The sequence below is a fragment of the Hyperoodon ampullatus genome (assembly GCF_949752795.1).
Source record: "Hyperoodon ampullatus genome assembly, chromosome: 9".
Lineage (NCBI taxonomy): Eukaryota > Metazoa > Chordata > Mammalia > Artiodactyla > Ziphiidae > Hyperoodon > Hyperoodon ampullatus.
Genome location: NC_136922.1, coordinates 10,402,331 through 10,418,906, shown reverse-complemented (window position 1 = coordinate 10,418,906; position 16,576 = coordinate 10,402,331). Strand labels below are relative to the sequence as shown.

The following is a 16,576-nucleotide window of genomic DNA, read 5'->3' as shown; positions in this document are numbered from 1 at the left end:
CAGGAGAAAAAAACAAAAAGCAGGGCCCTTGTGGTCAGACATGCTATGTTTGAGTCTGGTTCTTTCATTTGCTGTCTTGTGACTTTGGGCAAATTATTGAACTTTTCTATGTCTGTTTAATTTTCTTTAAAAAATGAGGATTAAATGATATTGTATAAGTAAAATAATTGGCCCAAGGCTTCCTATTTCATGGTTGTTGAACTAGTTGAATAATAATAGCAGGTGACATTCATTCAATGCTTACTATGTGCTACATACTGTCCTAAGTACGTTACCTGCATTTAATTATCACAACAACCTTATGAAATAGGCATTACTGCCATTATCCTGAACTTATAACTGAGGAAACTAAGATTCAGAGAAATCTAGTGGTTTCCCCACAGTCACATAGAGAATGCGTGATGGAGCCAGAATTTAAACCCAGTTGGAATAGGCTACAGAATCTGCACTCCCTTAATTGAGAGTGATTCTGCTCCCAACATGGTATCCAAATCTGGCCTATTTCTTCTGCCACTTTTCTTTCCCTTTGCTGTGGGCTCTCAGGTGGTTGTGGGTGGTGGCATTAAATATGTCCTGTGCGTCTTGTCTCCTGCTTGGACTGTAATCCGTGACAGAGCAACAACTGCTCAATAAGTGGAGCAGCAGTTATGCAGTTACTGTTTATTCATACAACTCTCATTTTAGCTTAAATGTATTTGCTTAGTCTATTGGAAGTCTTGTACGTATCCTGACTAGCTTGGTTTGGGTCATTGTTATTTAAGTAAGTTAATTTTTATAAATGCTTGTTTGGCTAGGAGAATTATGATCTGTGTTGTCGCTGAATGCCTTGTCTTGGACTAGGTGAGAAGATGAAGGTTTTTTTTTGGGGGGGGGGAGTTTTTTTCCTTAAGCTTGATGTATAAAATATGTGCAGCACGGTTAGTGGTAAAGTGAAGACAAAGTAGAATTTATATTTGGCCTTTCACTGTATTTTGAAGATTTAGAAGCTAAAGAAATGAATCCTTATTTTTTTTTTAAACTAAGCTGTTTATTTTAAGTAATGAATAGCTTTTAAAAAGCTATTTTAAACAGTTTAATAATTTCTTTAAACTATTTTTAATAATTTCCATTCTAATTGTTGAAATAACATTTATTGAAAAATTCAAATAATTATTAATTGTATAATGTTAAATTTTATAGTTTTGGCTGTAAAAGCTTTAACACCTGGGAATTAATGTTATAGGATTGTTAAATAGAACTCTAGTATTCACCCTGAGTAATGTGTTTTTGACCCTCTGATTGATAAAGTAAGGCATATTTGAATTATTTTCCTATGATTAATAATAGCAACTAATAATCTTTTTTTTCTCACTAGCAGGATCGTCTCACAATTCATGATGCAAGGTTAGGTTAAGTAGAAAAGTAGAAGTTAAATTATCTTTGCCAAGATGACTTCTTGGGGAAAGTTTTTAATTGGATAGTACCTTGATTAATAAATTCACTGAGAACACACTGCCATGTACCAGCAAGTTGGAAAATAAACAATCTTCATAAATTATGCAGAGTGGTGTTGGTTTGCATTAACAGCAATGTTCTGGTTAAAGTTGGGCCAGGAAAAAACACCACTGTGTTCTGCTTCTACTTTTCACTACACACGTAAACTGTGCCAACAGCAGACAGCCAAGACCTGGGAAGGAACGACAAACCAGGACTATGTTGGGCCCCTCAGAATTTCTAGAAACTTCTCTGTAGGGCTCTGTTGTATTAATTTTATTCACCTCTATTAGTCATCCATCTCTGTTTCTCCTGTTCACCTCACATCGGAATGGAGAGAGAATTTGACTGGCTCAGTTTGAGTCAGCTGTCTAGCCTGGGATCGCTGTGGAGGAGGGGTGTGTATAGGATCAAATTACACGGATATGATCCTTTAAAGTCCTCCTCAGAGTATAGCAGGACTTCAGTCCTTTATTCTTAGTGATTTAATGATTTTTCTTAAGTATAAATGAGAGGTGTTAAATCAACTATATACTTGCTTTTTAATCTTTAGTTTACAGATTACAGCTGCTAATTAAAGATGGGGGCTTGACACTTGGGGGCTATTGAGGACCCCTGTTATTACACTGTATCACAGCTCTCACTAGCTCTAAGGGTTATTTTTTTAATCTCTTGAGGACTAAAAGGGAATACCAAGAGAGCATTCAGAAGAGACAGTCCATGGCTGCTTCCTTCTGCCATATGGCTAGCCCCTACTGGTTGCTACAGAGGCCAAAGAGCTGATGAGGGCCTTCTCTCCTTGGCTTCTTCCAGAACTTGGAGTTCTCCCAGTTCTACCACAGAGCTGTTTGCCAGGCTCCCTTCCTTCCATTCCCTCCCTTTCCTGTGTGAATCAGTTGAATTCATTCATCACCACCTAATGCAACTTAAGTTACCCATCTGCCACAAGAGTCCTGTATGGAATGTTGTTGTTTCCTTGGGCACTTCAAATATTTTAGCATTTTGCCTCTTTAACTCATTTTTTCCCTTGATATTCTAGGATATAGGTATGTATCTATCTGCCCTTTTATAGTACTAGAATTTCTGACAGTTTTGTTATTAAGATATAACTTTAGCAGAAAATTTCTGTTATATAACTCATAGGAAAAGCCTTATTTATTTTTATAATGAGTCACATTGATTTTGAGAAGTGGCAGTTGCTTTCTTAACGACTTGCCCCCTCTATCACAGTACTTTCCCATGAGAAAATGTATTCAAAACCACCTAGCCCAGTACCTAATATGTGATGCTACTCAGATGATATTAGCTTCCACTTCCTCTTGATTTTTTAAATGATGTTTCAATCATAGTTTAAAAGTAATACATGTCTGCAATACGAAAAGTGGAAAATGCAGGTAAGTATAATAAAGTCACACAATTACCCTACTGTTAACATTGTGAATTTTCCCCAACAAAATTAGGATTATACTGTATTTAGTTTTTTTGTATACTGTTTTCATGTAAAAGTACTTTCCCATGTCACTAAATACCCTTTTAAAACATAATTTTAAAGAGTATAATATTCTGTTACATAAATATGCCATAATTTATTTATTAAACCCTTCTCCTATTTACATATAGCGTTCATGTCATTGAACTAATAATCTCTTCTTTAATAGCTTTATAGATAGAGATTTTTGAGTAAACAGAGAGGAACCTTTTCAGGCTTTTGAGACATCAGTCCTTATATATGTAACCAGTCTCCCATCTCAGCTGCCATACCATCCCATTCAAGCTCTTTATTCTAGACCTTCTTCATCTTTCTTAGGCTCTGACACCCCACATGAGCATATCCTCCAAGTGGATGACCTCCTCGCCCTGCTGCTCTGGGTCACTCCCGCATGTGGTTACCCTACTTACCCTGCTTAGGCTGTGATTCCCCTAACCCCACAAGGTCCCCCTTTACACTCCACTTTGGCTGATACCCTGCCCTTGTCACCCCTACGTGTCAGACTCTCTGACACCCTGCTTTGGGTCCCCCATGACTCTGCCTCCTCTAATGGCTGTAGTACTGAATTGTTCGGGAGAAGCAGGGAGAAAGAGAAGAGAAGCTATACAGTTTGAAGACATAGAGAAGGGCCTTGCCAAGTGCATAGCATCATGCTTGGCATATTGTAGGTATTTGGTGGCAGGGTGTGTGTGTGTGTGCGTTTGTGTATCTGATTCTTCCCCTCGTGATCCTGGACTGTTGAGCCTTGGTGGTGAAAGAGGAAATACAAACATAACTCAGCTGACTCCCAGCTGACTGCTTCTAATACCAACTCAGCTGCATTTGCTCTTCCTGGAATCCGTACTCTAAGTCACTCTACTTGATACTGTATTCTGTCTCCCCGAGTAGTTGTTTCTTACCTTCTTTATTGTCACCCATTTCCCAAACTCCCCAGCTTCCATATCTCAGCTAATGACTTTCCCTACTATTTAAATGAGATTAAGATTATTTGACGTGAATAGGTTTACATAACGACTTCAAAATGTTTCAGTATTTTTAGCTCTCTTTACCTTCTTTCTTGAAACTCTTTCCTTGTTTGCTATTTATTATAGATATATACTATATTGCTTTTATATACATAAATATATATAATATTTAATTATCATATATATTAATATACTATACAGTCTCTCCCTAATTTTTCTAAGTCTCCTTACCTAACTTTGATACTTCTCCCCTCCAGTTGAATATTTATCCTTCTTAACATTTTGTTCTTATCTCATTAAGTTATTTTATTTCCCTAGATTATCAAATTGACCACATAATATCAAAACACCTAGTTTATGCTACTGAGTTCCAAATTTTTACCTTCCCAACTCTCTGAACTCAGACATAATTCCTAGCTGTCTTAGAGCTCCAACAGCTTTTCTCAAACCTATTTTTTTATTCCATGTCATGGTTAATGATCCCCATGAAGCTCCAGGTACTTAAGCCAGAAATGGTCATCTTTATCTCTTTCCCATGTCCCCATACCCAGTAAGTTTCCTATTCTTGTACATTTTACCTCACAAATACTGCTCATTTTCAGACCAACTCTTGCTGATGTATAGTGCAGTAGTCCTTACTTCATTCTGCTTTGAATTATAACTAACTGAATATTTTTTCTTTGGATTTATAATTTCTTAGAAGCAGATTCTACCATGATCATCTCTCTTTGTTGAATTAAAGAATACTCTTCTTTTTTTCTAAACTTGAATCAGTGTTTTACTATATCATTAACTGGCTTTCCTTAGGCAATAGGAACTTGGTCATGATTCATGATTTGATTATATGTATGTGGCCTGTAAAACACTATTCTTAGGGTTAATGCAGGGAAGAGTGTGGTTTTAGATGATGCATAGCCTAACACAATCTGTGGGAAGAGATTAAATGGCCTTAGCTGTTATTACTTTTAATGAATGGAATCTTCGCTAATTAACAAGATTTTAGTATCTGAGGATGTGTTTTCAAACTTTGATGTTTTGATCCAAATGCCAGAGGCCAGCTAGATATGTAGTATTTTAAAATGGATTGAATTCCAGAAATCTGTTTTCTTCCTTTAAAAATTATATTCTCCACCCCAAAAGATCTTAATCTTTAAAGAGTTTTTTTTTTTTTAAATTTGCCTTCTACTTAAGCAGCTTTGCTTTTCTGTAGTAATACTTTTGGTTATGATATGATTCTACTAATAAGTGATAGCAGAAGAAATAAATGACAGTTAAAGCAAAGAGACTGCAAAGAAACCTCTTTGCTTATAATTATTCATATTTTTTCCATGACTTACACTTCTTTCACCAGTTAGGATACAGGTATCCCCGGCTTTTTTTTTTTTTTTGCGGTACGCGGGCCTCTCACTGTTGTGGCCTCTCCCGTTGCGGAGCACAGGCTCCGGACGCGCAGGCTCCATGGCCATGGCTCACGGGCTCAGCCGCTCCGCGGCATGTGGGATCCTCCCGGACTGGGGCACGAACCCGTGTCCCCTGCATCGGCAGGCGGACTCTCAACCACTGCGCCACCCGGGAAGCCCATCCCCGGCTTTTTGAAAATTTGTTTCACACCACTTTGCTTTTACGAAAAGCCTACGTTGGTACCTGTTTTTGCTACCAGAAAAAAATCCAAAGAGGTTTTTTGCTTTTATGAAAAAAGGTGAGAAATGAAAATAGCCTTCAGCGTTTGTTTTGCAGTGAGTGAGCTGTTCAAGTGGCAGCATGCACCCCAAGCAGCAAGAGTGGCACCGCCAAGGTCCTTCCCAGGGACTACATGAAGCATCCCAGCTGCCATATCTTTGAACTGTGTCTTTGAGCATCTGTGATTTATCTTGATTTATTTTGTGCATCTGTTAGCAAGATGTGTCTTAAGGTAACTGATGCTTCACTTTACGCCATTTTGGCCTACGAACAGTTTCATAGGAATGCTCTACTTTCGGATAGTGGGAGAAAACGTATTTTAACTTTGAATACTTACCCATTTTAGGTCCTTCCCTTCCCCCAATAACTAGAATTATAGGGCAATATTTTAATTATTGGATTAGAAGGCTTCTATGGTTTGGCTTCTCATATGTTTTTTAGAGTTCTAAGAAAAGACTGATTCAGAAGAGCTAAAGATTTGGTAAAATAATTTGGTAGTTTTTATACATTCAAAAGAGTTACTAGCTCTTGCCATGCCTTCAGACCATACCTTTTTTTAAAAAAATAAATTTATTTATTTATATTTTTGGCTGCGTTGGGTCTTTGTTGCTGCACGCAAGCTTTCTCTAGTTGCGGTGAGCGGGAGCTACTCTTTGTTGTGGTGCACGGGCTTCTCATAGCGGCGGCTTCTCTTGTTGCAGAGCACGGGCTCTAGGCGCGTGGGCTTCAGTAGTTGTGGCACACAGGCTCGGTAGTTGTGGTGCACGGGCTTGGTTGCTCCGTGGCATGTGGGATCTTCCCAGACCAGGGCTCGAACCCATGTCTCCTGCATTGGCAGGCAGATTCTTAACCACTGTGCCACCAGGGAAGCCCCAGACCATACCTTTTTGTCTGACATCATCATCATTCATAGTTTATATTGTGTAATTAAATGATTCAACTTCCTTATTTGATCCTCATCATTAGAGTTACCTGAGTGTCTGACTATTATAGGAATGTTTGTGTGTGTGTGTGTGTGTGTGTGCGCGCGCGCGTGTGTAATGGAGAATCAGAAACATTGGACAATATGTTGATTAAAATAGGATGTTGTGGGGTGTGAGCCATGGCCGCTGAGCCTGCACGTCCGGAGCCTGTGCTCTGCAACGGGAGAGGCCACAACAGTGAGAGGCCCGCGTACCACACACACACACAAAAAGGACATTATGTAAAAGCAAGAGAACAGGATAGGAGAGCTATTCAAGATACGTAGTAGGTTAGAAACAAGGCTTTACATAGGAGCAGTTATATGGACTCAGATGTTCCTAGGCATTCAACAGCCAAATTTGTTTGAGAGGCAGTAATTATGAGCAAAAAACAGTGAAAACCTATTTGATATTCAAAGCATTGAGAGCTTTACTTTGAAATTAAAAGTTTAAAAAAGTCAACCTCAATGTACATTGACAGATGAATCGATAAAGAAGATGTGGTGTATATTTACACAATGGGATATTACTCAGCCATTAAAAAAAGAATGAAATGATGCCATTTGCAGCAACATGGATGGACCTAGAGATTATCATATTAAATGAAGTCAGACAAAGACAAATATCATATGATATCACTTACATGTGGAATCTAAAACGATACAAATGAACTTATTTATAAAACAGAAATAGACTCACTGACATAGAAAATAAATGGTTACCAAAGTGGAACGGGGGGGCGCGGGATAAATTAGGAGGTTGGGATTAACATACACACATTCTATATAAAGTAGACCCACAGCAAGGACCTACTTAGAGCACAGGGAACTATATTCAATATCTTGTCATAACTTACAATGGAAAAGAATCTGAAAAAGAATATATATTTGTGTGTGTGTGTATGTGTGCACATATGTGTATGTATAATATGTGTGTATAATATATATATGTGTGTATAAATAACTGAATCACTTTTCTGTATACCTGAAACTAACACATCATTGTAAATTAACCATACTTCAATTAAAAAATGGTTATAAAAATAAATTTTAAAAAGTTTTTAAAAGTCCAAAGAATTAGTTTCTACTACTTCTGGGAAGAGATTTGTCTGAAAATTAATCAGTAATCCTAATGATTTTAAATGGCCCTAATTGTTTCTTCAGTATGTTTTAGTGATATGAACAGAAGTACTGTATAATTTCAGCATGTCCACCATGACAACATAATTATTTGGATTATAGATACGTTTCATTGGTGATCAGTATTCTCAGATCTACTGTTTTGTTCAGTAACTTTAACTTCGTTAGTTTGCTCAACTCCTCAGTCTGTGTTTCTTATCATACTTGTAGATAGATCATTGTGAGAGTGAAAAACCATATAGTTTAGTCGTCTGGGCAAATGAGATTTTGGGTGTTGACAGCTCTGGTTTCATTAATAAACTATAAGTTATTCTAAAAACCTATTATATTGGTTATTAATTAAGAAAAGGACACTTAATCCTTACACCGTTGTTTTTGCTTTCTTCTTGGTACCTTCTGCCCAGATATTTCTAGCTACACTTTTTTTTTTTTTTTTTTGCGGTACGCGGGCCTCTCACCGCTGTGGCCTCTCCCGTTGTGGAGCACAGGCTCCGGATGCGCAGGCTCAGCGGCCATGGCTCACGGGCCCAGCTGCTCCACAGCATGTGGGATCTTCCCAGACCCGGGCACGATCCCGTGTCCCCTGCATCGGCAGGTGGACTCTCAACCACTGCACCACCAGGGAAGCCCTCTAGCTACACTTTTGGTTCTACTTTAGTAGCACTGAATCTTTTCTCTCCCCATACTGGTACATAAAGAAATTATCTATAGCCATCCAACTCATCATTAGTGAGTATAAATGTTATAAATTAATTTAAATATAGTTAACTTCATCAATTTAGAAATGAGGTAATTGAGGCCTGGAGCTGTTGAGATTTGCCAAGAAAAGAAAGAACTAACATTTACAGAGGACTGACTATATACCAGACACTATCATTTCATATTCCAGTTCTGTGAAGTATGTTCTGTTATCCCCATTTTACAGAATCTCAGGGGTCAAGAAACTTGCCCAAGACCATAAGACTATTCAGTTCTCTTGCACAGTCTAGGGTCTTTTCCACTTCTGTCAGCAAACATTAAGAGCTGTTCAACTAAGCCAGTGGAGAAAACAAAGGATTAAGAAACCAACACACTAAATATAACAAAGGATATTTTCTGATTGACAACTTTTATTTTTATAAAAAGACTCAAAGATAAAAATTAATTATCCTGGGTTGTGCTGGTATTAAATCACTATTAAAATGTGGGACCATCATAGGTATAAAAGCAACATTACCTTTGCTTATTAGGGTCTTAAAAAGGTTGATGATGTATGTACAAAAAACAGTCACAGAAAAGATAATATATTTACTATCAATTTAGGGATAGAAAGGATCACCAAGGGGGCGGTTATCTTTTTCTTTTACTTTTTCTTTTCTTCTCTTTCTTTTTCTTTTCTTTCTTTCTCCTCCTTCCTTCCTCCCTCCCTCCCTTCTTTTCTTTCTTTTGAAACTGTCTCAAGGGATTCTTTAACCTTTTGCCTTGAGGGTATTCTTCTTATGCTTTTAACAGACACACTCTTGCTGACAGAGGTAGACTCCGTTTGTCCTGGCGCATGATTGGCCTTTGACGTTTGTGGAGTGGGGACAAGCTAGGAGGGGATTTGGGCTCTGTGTTACCTTTTTAAATTCAGTTTGGTGTTTGTGAGAATTAATAGCCTGCTTTTCAGAGTTTCTGAAATGAGATTCCAAAAAATGAAACTGAGCATGGAAATAGTAGGACAAATTAGGGCTTCAACATATAGTATTATGGCATGTCTATTCATTAGTTAAAGAACTAAGTGTTTAAAGTATGCGTGCAAATCTGGGCCTCAATTTACCCTGCTTATATTTATTCGTGAACTCTAAATCTCTTATCTAAGCACTTAATCTAGTTAACTATTGGTAACTACCTTTTTTTTTTTTTTTTTTTTTTTTTTTTTTTTTTTTTTTGCGGTACGCGGGCCTCTCACTGTTGTGGCCTCTCCCGTTGCGGAGCACAGGCTCTGGATGCGCAGGCTCAGCGGCCATGGCTCACGGGCCCAGCCGCTCCGCGGCATATGGGATCCTCCCAGACCGGGGCACGAACCCGTATCCCCTGCATCAGCAGGCGGACTCTCAACCACTGCGCCACCAGGGAGGCCCTGGTAACTACCTTTTTGAAGGGACACCTTCTCTTTAGCCTCTTGACATCTGAACCACTGCTCTTCTGAATGTGATGACCTAAGTAGTAATCAGATCACCCAAGAGTAGCTTTTTAAATTGTTTTTCAAAGATACTTCTTTTCTAGGACCATAAGTGATACATGTTTCGCACTTCACCATCTAATTACCTGGGTTTTAATATTTGTATTCTTTTTTTTTTTTTTTTTTTTGCGGTACGTGGGCCTCTCACTCTTGTGGCCTCTCCCGTTGCGGAGCACAGGCTCCGGACGCACAGGCTCAGCGGCCATGGCTCACGGGCCCAGCTGCTCCGCGGCATGTGGGATCTTCCCGGACCGGGGCACGAACCTGTGTCCCCTACATCGGCAGGCGGACTCTCAACCACTGCGCCACCAGGGAAGCCCAATATTTGTATTCTTGATACCTTCATTTTCGTTACAATTTTTTTTCCCTTAGAAGTCAGAGCTGACTCCGGCAGACACCTAGACAAAGACCATCTTTTTCTCTACCTACCAGTTCTCTCCTTCTCTCATCCTTCTCTATCTCTCCATCCCTGACCGCCCCTCCCTCATTCCCCTCTCTTTGTCCCGCCCCTCTTTTTCCCCTTCCCCATTTTGTTTGTCTCAGTATATAGAAAGATAAAAAATAAGAATGATGATAGGTGGAGGTAGATAATTCCTTGTAAAGTTAATATTCATTGACAGAAACATATTAATTTCTTAGTTAACTAATTTAAATTACTTTGCAGTTCATCAGACCTGGGTTAGAATCCTGCTTTATAAAAGTAGTATTTATCCATTGTAGGGAGAAAAAGTGATATAGGATCAGTGAATATAAAGCAGAAAGTAAAAGAGCTGTCCTCACTATTAATGGCTTTCATGTATCCTTGTAAAATGTCTGCTGTATATATTTACATACATACTTACTGTAGCATATTAGCTACATCCACTTGCCTTTTATAAGTAGGTTTTCAGTAGGTCAGAAAGCATCTATTTAAGTTCAATTTTAATCCACTTGATATTACTAAGTTATAGTGTCTCAATTTCTTTTCTAATTTTTTTCTTAAAAAAATTTTTTTTTTTTTACCACTTTCAGGACACTGGTCCCTCAGATATTTTCTGTTTGTATTTTTTTTTCACCGGTTTTAACATTTGCATCTTATGGCTTCGATCTTAGAAGTGGAAGTAATTGAAGTGTTATGTTCAGAGTAATTAGGAATTAAAGCCTGTGAAAAGAAAATTTAGAATTATCCTTGCTGTCATTATGGGGAGTAGTGTAAGTGATCCATATAGGATTGCCAGACCTGTTGTTGAAGATACGGCATGAATCTGTAGAGGGCAGTGTTTGGTCTTCTGGGACCAGGTGAGAAAAGCTGACTGTAGATCAGTCCTGGTTGGGTAAGAGTACACCTGAGGCTTAAGGTGTTCAGGGCATCTGTGGGAGTAATACCAGAGCATTGATAAACTTTGCTTACTATAACCAGGCACCAGAAAATGAACTTTACTTTCTTAACAGGTACAAAACAGTTCGCTGCACATCAAATGTAAATCAGGATTTCAGAGTCCTCTCTTATAATACAATAGAAACAACGTTTTTCCCTCCTTGAAACACATTGTCACGTGAAGAATATGGTTGAAAATTCATAGAACTTCGCATACATTAATTACCTAGGTATTTCTGTCTACCAACAAAACACTGTTTGCATATATATCCTTTTGTTCCCATAGAATGTTAGGCACTTTTCTAAACACCCAAGCAGTGGAGGCATTTTGTGGGTCAGGAAAGAGCAGTTAGGAGGTAGCTTAAATTTGAAAGTGGCCAAAATATTACATAATATTTTTTCCCAATTAAAGAACATATTATCTGATTAAAACTCCTGTTCTGTTAGACAGATGTTACTACTGAGCTTCCTTTAATCTTCTGTATGACATTAAAAAAATAATGTAGTTATTTTCCTCCTGATTTTTCACAGAGAACTATATTTGAACTTGGCCTTGTCATTTACTTTTTTTGTAGAAGAAATACAAAAAAGAAACAACTATCAAGTTTAGGTGATTTAGTCAAGTCTGCCAAGTATGTGTATGTCCGAAGTAGTATAGAACCTTTGAAAAACTTGTCAAATTGTTTTTTAATTTTTTTTTTTTAACACAGCCTGCAAATTATTCTTGATCCATGACCTTAAGTCTTGGGAAGATGGTTCTTCTCTTCTTCAGTCTGTTTCACTTCTTTTCTTGCTCAATTATGATTGTCCATAAGATTATGTTTCTTTCAAGGGAAAAGCTTGACCCCAGCTGCAGATGTTCTAATCTTCTGTCTTGCCAGATTTCAGAGTGGAAGAAAGTGAGGCTTTAGGTCAGAAAGGAGCCTTCCCTTCTGAATTCCTTCCCTGTCCCTTCTAGTATCCTGCCACCACTCTGATTTCATGATGGCTCTGAGGTACTACACACATATCCCAAGAAGCAATTTTCAGAGACAATTCAGTCTGAATTCATATGTGAGGGTAGTTTGTTAATGGCATATGCATCACTAAGCAGAACCCTGAACATCTCCTGAAGCACCTGTGCTTAGCTTTAAAGGCACCCTCACAGTTTTCTTCAGTAAAGAAGTCAATTTGTGTATGTAACTAAAGGGTCCATTCTGGTAGTATTTTAAAAACAAAAAAAGTCTGCTGCAAAAGAGAGCTGATGTTTCCACTTTTTGAGACATTTAATTGCTTGTAATTGAAAATGACACTTACCTGGTTAAAAAAAAAAATTAAGGTCCCACAAGGTATATTCTATTATAGTAAAAGTTGTCCTTCCTCTCACACATCAAATCTTTGAAGAAAAGTTGATTAGCCAGTAAGCAGGCCATCATTTTCCTTTTTATATCCTTTTTATAGGAATATTCCCCATCACCATTCTGCTGCTTGCAAGAACCTCAGCCTTCAAAAAACTTTTCCACTTTTAGTCACTGCTTCACTGCAAGGTTTATTAGACTTTCTATACCTTTTTAAAAACCTGGAGCTATTCAGTACCATGCTGTGGTTGTACTGACATGCTTTTCTGACTTGGTCTATTGCACATGCATTATTTTATTTTCCCTGACTTTAGGACTGTGGGATATATATTTCCATGTCCATATTCTTGAGTCATCTTGAAATAAAAACACAGTTCTTGGACTTTCCTGGCGGGCCAGTGGTTAAGACTCCACGCTTCCATTGCAGGGGGCACAGGTTCGATCCCTGGTTGGGGAACTAGGATCCCACATGCTGTACGGCGTGACCAATAAATACATTAATTAATTAAAAAAAACCCCACAGTTCTTTTAAAAGAGAACCTAGTGCAATTGTTTTGTATGTGAAAACAAAATACTGCCAAAATAATTATTAAACGTATTGGTACGTATTCTTTATTAGTTTTGATTATTGTTTCACTGAAGAGTATGCAGTGCATTGAAATAGTTACACATTTAAAAAATAACTTTTAATTGAATCAAGCCCAGTCATTCTGAATTATCAAGTTAGAGCAGAACTGCTCCTGTGGAATCTGTGTTCCCATACTTCTTTTCTGATTTTAAGGAAGATGATTGAGGGGCAATTAGTCACCGCAGGTCAGCTCTGCCATTAGGTCTAACCATTTGGTTATTGCTTACCTAGGACTTATTAATCGTGCTTTATAGAGACTGATGGCAGCTTTGGTTAAGTATGAGTCAGTTGTTTGGCCTGTGTGGCTTGGTCTAGGTGTTATAAGATTTTAATATGCAGGGTATTATTATATCATAAAGTGCTTTTTAAAATAAGAAAGGAGTCACAGGAATGTGATGAAAAAGAACAGTATTTAAAGGACCAGAGAAATTAGAATGAATAAGGTAATATGTAGGAGAGATAATAGAAATGACGGGCTATTATGGAACATCCCCAGATCCACACTGGGTGTCTCTGGGTGTTGCTCTCTCTCTGCTAGAAAATGTACAAACACATGTACATTCTTAAAAAGTCTTTATATCAAGTCACACCTTTAAAAAATGACTTAATAAATCATTTTTTAGCTCCTTTATATCTATCTTTAAACCCTTCTCATATTCTCAATTTCTCATTTCTTGAAACGAGATTTTAAAAATAACATGTAGCTAAGAGGACTTTTGGGTAGAAAGGTTTTGTGATTCAGAAAATATTTTCCTGAACTTACTCATATCTTTGCCTATCTCTGGTCTCTGTCTCCAGTCTCTAAATTGTAATTATCTGAAGTAATTTTAATGTCTCAGGATTCTAATTTTCAATTAATGCTAATAATGAAGACTCTCAGTTTAAACTGTAGGCTGTTGACCCACTTCAGTATCCTATTGGATATAGGAAATTAAGTGGAAACTGGAGACAATAGGAGGTAACAGAGAAGAACTTGGTTAGGAACAGTAAGAATGGTTTGTTCATCCTGCCCAGGTGAAGGTATAGTTCAGAGACTTTCCCAGCATCTAAGAGTAATAGGCACAGAAGGTACAAGGAATTCTACTTCTTGATGCTTTTCCCTGTGTCTTCAGTTGCTTTCCTGACTATATTTTTCAATTTAAACCTTAATCTAATTGGTAATTGTGGTCTACCTGCTTATGAATTTTTACTTTTGTAGAATATTGATATTTTTTTTCTTTAAAAATAACTCCATAAAGAATTAATCACTTGGGAGTTTTTTCTTGAATGTACCAGGGCTGTAGCAATTATGTTTATTCAAAATAAAAATTCCCTAGGGTCACTGCCCTAGGCTTTTAAACTTTAGTAGTGTATCAGAATAATCTAGAGGGTTTTTTACAAACATTGTTGAGTATCACATCCCTATTTCTGATTGAGTAATTCTGGGCTGAAACCAGAGAGTTACCATTTCTATCAAGTTTCGAGAAGATGCTAAAACTGCTGGTCCTGCAAGCATACTTTGAGAACCACTGCCATACAGTGTTGATCACAGAAGTCTGAGACAGAGCTGGATCTAATCTGCGCTGAATAAACATTAAGTTGCTTGTAATTCAACAGTTATACCTGTTGGATGGGTTCCAACAATGATCATTTAATGTAGTATTATTTTTAATTTATTTTCATAGATTGGAGCATATGATCAACAAATATGGGAAAAATCTGTTGAACAAAGAGAAATCAAGGTAACAAGTTTATTTCATTTTGTATATTCTATAAATTGATTATTAACCACAGTTATTTAATATCTTTCTGTCGACCTTTTAAGGTACAAATTAATATTACTTACGCTATCCAAACTTTTAAATAAAGAGGTAAACTCTTTTATGAGGACATATTCATGTGTCTTTACCTCTGATGATTTTTCTCTTTTTGTTCTTTAGCATCTTTCTGTTCTTTTAAAATTTAATTTCTAATGATTATTTTTTGTCAGCTCTTTTTCCCTTTCACTTGTCACCTTATACTTCTAGTTTGCTTTTCCTCCCTTTTGATGCTGTCATTGCTCTGTACAGTTTATTAAACTGGTAAGTGTTTCAGGATTTTTCCCGCCTGAGTGATCCTGTGCAAACGCTGCTCTGTTTAATTGAGATCTGCTTTTTGGTGCTACTAACAGAATGACTTGGACGCAAATAGAGTTGCTGAAAAGTTGGTCATTTTTTGAAAGAATTTAGGAAAGTAAAGCATTAATTGAAATGTTTTCGTAGTTCATAGTTTCTTCTTGGACATGTAATCATTTAACGCTGATAAGACATTCTCATAGGCTACCTTGCTAACATGGGAACTATTTTTAACTAAATTTGGTCTGTTTCTCAGCAGTCACACCTTTTCAGTAATAAGATTTATATTTTTCATTTGCATAGATGATACTAATCAGTGTGTTCCTGCACGAGCTAAACTTAATATTGGCCCAGAGAATGTTACTTTAGTTGCTTGACAGTTTATATTTTGTGCAGAAAGGTTTATATTAGATTGAAAACCAGTGTCTATAGTTACTTAAAAATTTCAGTGTTTAGACAACTTAATCACCTATAATGAAGAGGAAGATTCTTTGCCATTTGTTAATTTTAATCTTTGAACTATTTTCATGAAGAATTAATACAGTTAACAAAGTTGCAGTGAGCACCTACTATGTCTTAAATATAGGATTAAATCATGGGGACAGAAAGATAAAATAGATTATAATTTTGTAGATGAGATACATAATTACAAACGAGATCAATTCAATTAAGAGAGGGATGTGGGGCTTCCCTGGTGGCACAGTGGTTGAGAGTCCGCCTGCCGATGCAGGGGACACGGGTTCGGCCCCGGTCCGGGATGATCCCACATGCCGCGGAGCGGCTGGACCCGTGAGTCATGGCCACTGAGCCTGCGCGTCCGGAGCCTGTGCTCTGCAACAGGAGAGGCCACAACAGTGAGAGGCCCGCGTACCGCAAAAAAAAAAAAAAGAGAGAGAGAGAGAGATGTGTAGTTCTCTCTTGGGATGCAAAGTGGGGAAGCAGCCCTGGGGAGGTTAGGAAAGATTTCACAGAGGAAGTGACTCATGAACTGAGTTTGACAGACATTAGAGAGAATGAGGAAAACATTCCAGACAGAATGAAGAGCATATGAAAATATACATGAAGGAAGGAAGGAGCATGGCTGACTCAGAATCCTCAAGGAACTTGATGGCTAATAGGTTGGGTGGAGGAGAGCGATTAGAGTGATTAGGGGTAAAACATGAAAGGAAATGGAAGTCAGATCTTGAAGGGGCTTAACTGCTTTACTCAAGAGTCTAGGCATAATCTGGAAAACAATGGGAGAGACATTG

At 37.7% G+C, this 16,576-nt stretch overlaps 1 protein-coding gene across 6 annotated transcripts in view; it reads left to right on the top strand.

Annotated features, from left to right (window-relative positions):
- The window catches only part of PHTF2 (putative homeodomain transcription factor 2), a gene marked incomplete at both ends in the record, with an annotated part of 90,046 nt that overhangs the window by 22,390 nt on the left and 51,080 nt on the right, over positions 1-16,576 (top strand). For 4 of the 6 annotated variants that reach the window (XM_079711007.1, XM_079711004.1, XM_079711006.1 and 1 more), the window contains one exon: positions 14,898-14,954. In XM_079711007.1, coding sequence (XP_079567133.1) covers positions 14,898-14,954 — 57 coding nt within the window. Of the gene's footprint in view, positions 1-14,897; positions 14,955-15,281; positions 15,294-16,576 lie in introns of all 6 variants that reach the window. The other 2 variants (XM_079711005.1, XM_079711003.1) reach the window with 1 other exon arrangement.